Consider the following 7,181-nt stretch of genomic DNA (forward strand, 5'->3'; position numbering starts at 1 on the left):
AGCTGGGCTAGGTTGAGCTAAACTGGCTGGGCCGGGCTGGGCTGGGCTGGGCTGAGCTGAGCCGGGCTGGGCTAGGTTGAACTAAACCGAGCTGGGCTGGGCTGGGCTGAGCTGAGCTTAGCACTGGGCTGAGCTGTGCTGAACTGGGCTGGGCTGAGCTGAGCTGGGCTAGGTTGAGCTAAACCAGGCTGGGCTGGGCTGAGCTGAACTGGGCTGAGCTGGGCTGAGCTGAGCTGAACTGGGCTAAGCTGGGCTAAACTAATCTGGGCTGAGCTGGGCTGAGTTTAGCTGGGCTGAACTGGGCTGAGCTAAACCGGGCTGGGCTAGGCTGAGCTGAGCTGGCTTGCCCTGGGCTGAGCTGAGCTGAGCTGGGTTGCACTGGGCTGAGCTGAGCCAGGCTGAACTGGGCTGGGCTGGGCTGGGCTGAGCTGAACTGGGCTAAGCTGGGCTGAGCTGGGCTAAGCTGAGCTGAGCTGAGTTGAACTGGGCTGAGCTGAGCTGAGCTGGGCTGAGCTGAGCTGGGCTAGGTTGAGCTAAACCAGGCTGGGCTGGGCTGGGCTGAGCTTAGCACTGGGCTGAGCTGGGCTGAATTGGGCTGGGCTGACCTGGGTTGGGCTGAGCTAAACTGAGCTGAGCTGGATTGCACTGGGCTGAGCTGAGCCAGGCTGAACTGGGCTGAACTGGGCTGAACTGAGCTGAACTGGGCTGAACTGGGCTGAACTGAGCTGAGGTGGGCTGAGCTGAGCTGAGCTGGGCTGGACTAGGTTGAGCTAAACCGGGCTGAGCTGGGCTGAGCTTAGCTGGGTTGCACTGGGCTGAGCTGGGCTGAGCTTAGCTGGGGCTGAGCTGGGGCTGAGCTGGGCTGAGCTGGGGCTGAGCTGGGGCTGAGCTGGGCTAAACTGAGCTGGGCTGAGTTTAGCTGGGCTGAGCTGAGCTGAGCTGAGCTGGGCTGGGCTGTTCTGGGCTGAGCTGGACTGAACTGGGCTGAACTGGGCTAAGCTAAACCGGGCTGGGCTGGGCTGAGTTTAGCTGGGCTGAGCTGGGCTGAGCTGAGCTGGGGCTGAGCTGGGCTGAGCTGGGGCTGAGCTGGGGCTGAGCTGGGGCTGACCTGGGCTAAACTGAGCTGGGCTGAGTTTAGCTGGGCTGAGCTGAGCTGAGCTGAGCTGGGCTGGGCTGTTCTGGGCTGAGCTGGACTGAACTGGGCTGAACTGGGCTAAGCTAAACCGGGCTGGGCTGGGCTGGGCTGGGCTAGGCTGAGCTTAGCTGGCTTGCTCTGGGCTGAGCTGGACTGTTCTGGTCTGGGCTGAACTGGGCTGCGCTGGGCTGAGCTGAGCTGAGCTGAGCTGGGCTGAGCTTAACTGGGCTGGACTGGGATGAGCAGGGCTAGGCTGGGATGGGCTAGGATAGGTTGAGCTAAACCGGGCAGGGCTGGGCCAGGCTGAGTTTAGCTAGGTTGCACTGGGCTGAACTGTTCTGGGCTGAACTGGACTGAGCTGGGCTGAGCTGGGCTGAGCTGGGCTGAATGGGGCTGAGCTGGGCTGAGCTGGGCTGGGCTGAGCCGGGTTGGGCTGATGTGTGCTAGGGTTAGTACACCAAACCAATTAATCAGGATCACTGAGCTGGCCCAGCAGAAATGGACTCTCTGAGTGGCTTGGCTTAGAGGAGTCTGATGTCCAGGCTTGTGCTAGAATAACCCATGTTGGGCCATTTAGTTCTAATTGGGGAGACCTGGCCTTGCTGGACTGTCCTAACACTGGGCTGACCTCAATGACCTGGTTGTGCAAAGGACGGGCCAAGAGGAATCTGCATAATTCCCACTCCTCGTGTTCACAGTCTCTGCTGACCCTAGACACACAGGCCTGGGCTGGTGGTCCGTCTGGGGGCTTGGAGGGTCCTCTCTCCATGCTGTCAGCCTGCCACATGGACGGTTCACGGGGCTCGTGGCTGAGTGTGCCTACGTGGCTCTGGGGTCTCAGAGGGAAGGCACCGCCAGTCAGGGCCGAGCTGTCCTGAGCTGAGAGCCAGGCACCAGAGTGCACTTGAGTGCAAGGGTGGCAGGTGCTGGGAGGAGGTCACATCCGCCCCTCCCAGCGTGAAGCACCCCCAACTTCCCACAAGCCCAGAGCTGGACTTCTGCAGCAGGGCGGGGGCCGCCTTGCCTCCCCTTCCCAGCAGGACCTGGGCCTCGACACAGCTGCCTACTGTGCCGTCGGTCCAGGCTGGGGAGGCCGCCGAGGGCAGCCCTCGTGGTAGCGAAATGAGGGAGCCATGTGGTTGGCGTTGGCCCGCCTGGCAGAGCGTGGGAAGGAGACGCCTTCTCACCCCTGTCTCTTGTCCCTCTCTGGTCCTCAGAGACCTCATCCCGTCCAAATCTCTTCCCCCTCATCACCTGTGAGAGCTCCCTGTCCGATGAGCCCCTGGTGGCCATGGGCTGCCTGGCCCGGGACTTCCTGCCCAGCTCCGTCACCTTCTCCTGGAACTACAAGAACAACAGTGTGGTCAACAACCAGGACATCCAGACCTTCCCTCCAGTCCTGAGAGAGGGCAAGTACGTGGCTACCTCTCAGGTGCTCCTGCCCTCCGTGGACGTCCTCCAGGGTTCAGATGACTTCCTCACATGCAATGTGAAACACCCCAAGGGCAACAGTGAGGTGAACGTGCCCATCCCAGGTGAGAGTCGGGCTCTCCTACCCATGGCCGGGGATGGGGGCAGGGAGGGGGGTCAGGTGGGCTGACGTCTTGTCCCCTTCACCGCAGTGCCTGTAGAGCTGTCCCCCAACGTGACTGTCTTCATCCCACCCCGTGACGCCTTCTCTGACAACAACCAGCGCACGTCCCAGCTCCTCTGTCAGGCAACAGGCTTCAGCCCCAAGAAGATCTCTGTGTCCTGGCTTCGTGACGGAAAGCCCATCAAGTCGGGCTTCAACACAGGCAACGTGGAGGCTGAGAACCAAGGGCCCGGGCCCGTGACCTTCAGGGTGCTCAGCACGCTGACCATCACCGAGAATGCCTGGCTCAGCCAGAGCGTGTTCACTTGCAATGTGGAGCACAATGGGCTGACCTTCAAGAAGAACGTGTCCTCCGCATGCATCCTCAGTGAGTGGTCCTGGCCCCTGGTGCAGCCCCTCGGGGCAGGGACTCCTCCTCACATTGACAGGTGTCCACTCAGGGCAGCAGCCGCTTCCTGAGCCTTGGCTTCCTGGAGCGGCCAAGGGCAGGGAGGGGGCCACTTGTCAGGCGGGGGGGCCCAGCATCCCCTCCAAGGGGTCCTTGGGGCTCGGGAAGGCTCGGCGTGGCCAGCTTCTGTTCTCTTGGGAAAACCTCCCCCCTTTGCCCGGTTGCCCATCCAGCCAGTCACTGACACAAACTCTCTCCCGATCCAGACACGCAGGCCAGCATCAGAATCTTCGCCATTGCCCCCACCTTCGCCAGCATCTTCCAAACCAAGTCGGCCAAGCTGTCCTGCAGGGTCGTAGACCTGACCACCCGCGACAGCCTGAACATCTCCTGGACCCGCCAGAATGGCGACTTTCTGCCAACCACCACCGTCTTCCAGAGCAACCTCAACAACACCTTCAGTGCCACGGGGGAGGCCACCGTCTGTGCAGAGGACTGGGAGTCAGGGGAGGACTTCACCTGCACGGTGACCCACACAGATCTGCCCTCGCCACTGAAGAAGACCATCTCTAAACCCAAGGGTAGGAGTCCGCTTCTCTTCTGCCCCGGGACTCTCCCACAGCCTCTCCCCCCAGCCCCCCACCTGAGCTAACAGCCGCCTTTCCTCCCACAGACGTCAACAAGCAACCGCCCTCCGTCTACGTCCTGCCACCCAGCCGGGAACAGCTGAGCCTGCGGGAGTCAGCCACAGTCACTTGCCTGGTGAAGGGCTTCTCACCCGCAGATGTGTTCGTGCAATGGCTGCAGAAAGGCCAACCCATGTCCTCTGAGAGTTACGTGACCAGTGACCCGAAGCCCGAGCCCCAGGACCCCCACCTCTACTTTGTCCACAGCACCCTGACTGTGAGTGAGGAGGAGTGGAGCTCGGGGGAGACCTACACCTGTGTTGTGGGCCACGAGGCCCTGCCCCACATGGTGACGGAGAGGAGCGTGGACAAGTCCACCGGTAAACCCACCCTGTACAACGTGTCCCTGGTCTTGTCTGACACGGCCACCACCTGCTACTGACCTGTGGGCCGCCCCACTCCGGGTGGATCCCAGAGTCCCTGGGGAACCCGTCGCTGTGTGTGCATGTGTGCAAACTAACCGTGTCAATGGGGCGAGATGTGGCGTTTTATCAAATTAGAAATAAAAACATCCATTCAAAAGATGCTCGTCCTGAGTGAGCGATGCTCTCGCCTACCGGGGCCACAGCTGTGCTGTCCTCACCCCCAGACCAACCCCCACCACCGCCCCTGCCCCCACCCAGCCTCTGAAAGTCTCTGTGCTCCTCTCGCTGCTCTCGTGGCCACCCAGGTGTGTGGCACACACGTACACACACACGGACACATGCACACATGTGCAGGCTTATATGTGCATGCACGTGGGTACCTGCACACACACAGACACAGACACATGGACACACCCGCATGCACACAGGCACACATGTGCGTGCACATGGGTACTTACACACGCACGGGCACAGACACATGGACTCACACACATACACACACCTGCACACATGCACACACACAGACACATGGACACACACACATGCACACACATGCAAGCTTATACGTGCATGCACACGGGTACTTACACGTGCACAGGCACGGACACATGGACACACAGACACATGGACACACACGCATGCACACAGGCACACACGTGCATGCACATGGGTACTTACACACAGGCACGGACACATGGACACACACACATGCACACACATGCACACACAGACACAGACACATGGACACACACACATGCACACATGCACACACACAGACACATGGACACACACACACATGCACACAGGCACACACGTGCATGCACATGGGTACTTACACATGCACAGGCACAGAAACATGGACACACAGACACACACATGCACACCCATGCAGGCATGTAAACACACACACAGGAAACACACATGTACATGGACACAGGCACTCATGCACTGTACATGGGTGCAAATACACATGCAGACACACCCATGGACATAGACGTGGAGGAACTTGCATACACACACAGAGATGCACAGGGATATGGACATGCACACACATACATACAAGCACACACCCATACATGTGGACACACGCAGACACATGCACACATAGGTACACACACATACACACAGTCACAGATACGCTGATGTGTGCACACGAGGTCACTCGGTGCCTCAGGCAGGCACTTCCGCCCTCTCCAGCCACGTCACTTTCCGCAGGCCTTCATGCCCATGCTCTGCTCATCCTTCTGTCTCAGCTCGGAGGTGTGTCCATGGGCTGGCCCAGCCTGGGCACTGACCATAGCCACCGTTGGCAGGCCCGGGGCCAAAGGAAGCCCCTGCCATGCCCAGGCACCCACGGGTGAATGGACAAGGCAGGCAGTGCCTGGACACCGGCCCCAGAGGTGGGGAGGCCCCTCCCTAGAGGGAGGCTGTAGAAAGCGTGATCTGAGTGGGGAGCCCCTGCAAACACCCAGCCCTGGAAAGGGTGGGAAGTGAGGCCCCAGGAGCAGGAGTGAGGGAGAACAGAGCCCAGTGGGCAGAAAAGGGGAGGGGCCTGAGTAGGATCTCCTCTCCTGAATGGGCAAAGGCAACACAGCCCCCTTCGGGCCCCGTCCCAGGCCCTCTCTGGCACCAAGCCCTTGGGCGCCTGAGTTCACCTGTGCAGGGGCTGCAGACCCCACTGAGTGTCCTCAGCCTGACCACCCCGGTGTTAGCCTCCCTGGAGCCTCAGGGCTCTGTCTGACCCTTTGGCCCCAGAGTTCCGGGAGGGCAGACAAGCCAGCCAGGGCCCCACAAATGCTATTCACTCCCAGAAGGAGAGACAGTGAGTAGGAACCTCACTAGGAAGTGAAGAGGTCCCCTTGGGCCCAGACATCTGCCAGCTCCTCACTGCCAGCCCTCGCTGGCCTCGGCGGCCAGGGCCACACCTGTCCCAAACCACAGGTGGCAGGGGGCCCTGCTCTCTGCCTCTCAGCCGCAGGTGGCTCCGGCTGTGTCACCACACCCCACAGGAGAGTTCAGGACACTGTGAGCCACTCTTCTGGGGTCACTGCCTCCGGCCCCAGGCCAGGCCGCACCCCCACGTCTGTGTTTCTCTGTCGCACTCTCTGCCATCCCAGGGCTCCTGGACAAGGTGCTCAGGGCTACCCTGCTCTGCTTTGGCCACATTCTGCCTCCACCTGGCCCCCTGCTTTGGGCTGTCAAGGCCCAGCTAACGCTTGGCTGAGACCCTTCCCGACTGAGCCCAGGAGCCCTCAGCCCCACAAGGTGGGCGCAAGGGAGACTGCAAGGCCAGGAGGCCACGGACACCCTCTCCTGCCCCACCTGTCCCTCCCGGGTGCAGCACAGCCGAGGGCCGAGGGTGGTTCTGGGGCTGGACTGTGCTGGTGCCGGGCCTGACCCCTCTGTGCTGTGTCCCCTGCAGAGGGGGAGGTGAGCGCCGAGGAGGAGGGCTTCGAGAATCTGAACACCATGGCCTCCACCTTCATCGTTCTCTTCCTCCTCAGCGTCTTCTACAGCACCACAGTCACCCTGTTCAAGGTAGTGGCGGCCTGGAGAGGGGGGGGCACAGATGGCCTCAGGCTGAGCCTGACCCACTGTCCTCGGGCAGCAGGGAAACAGCTCATGTGTCTGTCGTCTGCAGGTGAAATGACCCCCTCCCCCCCGCTAAGAACTTCAGAGACCCAGAAGATGGGACCCAGGGGGGCACTGCCTTGGGGCCCGGGGTTCCCAGCCTGCAGAGCCTGTCGACTTGCACTTAAATCCTTCCCACGTCACCCCTCCCGCTTGCCGCCCAAAGACGCAGGCTTCTCAAGACCAGGCCAAGTGCCGTGGACGCAGCACCGCTCTGCAGTGTGCACACATGTCGCCTTGAAATAAACGTTTATATTTTATCCTGTGAAACTGCTTCTCGTGAAGGTTCTTTATCCCGAACTGCACCCATGTGTGCTGTGTGTGCATCCAGGGGTGGCCATCCCTCGTTGCGAAGCGTGTGTGGGAAAGGGGGGGTCTGTCT

General features: G+C 61.0%; 1 gene segment (V, D, J or C); it reads left to right on the forward strand.

Moving 5' to 3' along the window:
* The window catches only part of LOC124512415 (Ig mu chain C region membrane-bound form-like), a 33,263-nt gene extending 26,194 nt beyond the window's left edge, over positions 1-7,069 (forward strand). Inside the window, 6 exon segments of the C gene segment in view lie at positions 2,353-2,670; positions 2,758-3,096; positions 3,384-3,698; positions 3,791-4,123; positions 6,591-6,706; positions 6,810-7,069. Coding sequence covers positions 2,353-2,670; positions 2,758-3,096; positions 3,384-3,698; positions 3,791-4,123; positions 6,591-6,706; positions 6,810-6,818 — 1,430 coding nt within the window.
* Positions 7,070-7,181: the final 112 nt, after the last annotated feature.

This window comes from Lynx rufus, unplaced genomic scaffold (genome assembly GCF_022079265.1).
Source record: "Lynx rufus isolate CCGP_SWC_20201006 ecotype Redwood Valley unplaced genomic scaffold, mLynRuf1.p SCAF_17, whole genome shotgun sequence".
NCBI lineage: Eukaryota > Metazoa > Chordata > Mammalia > Carnivora > Felidae > Lynx > Lynx rufus.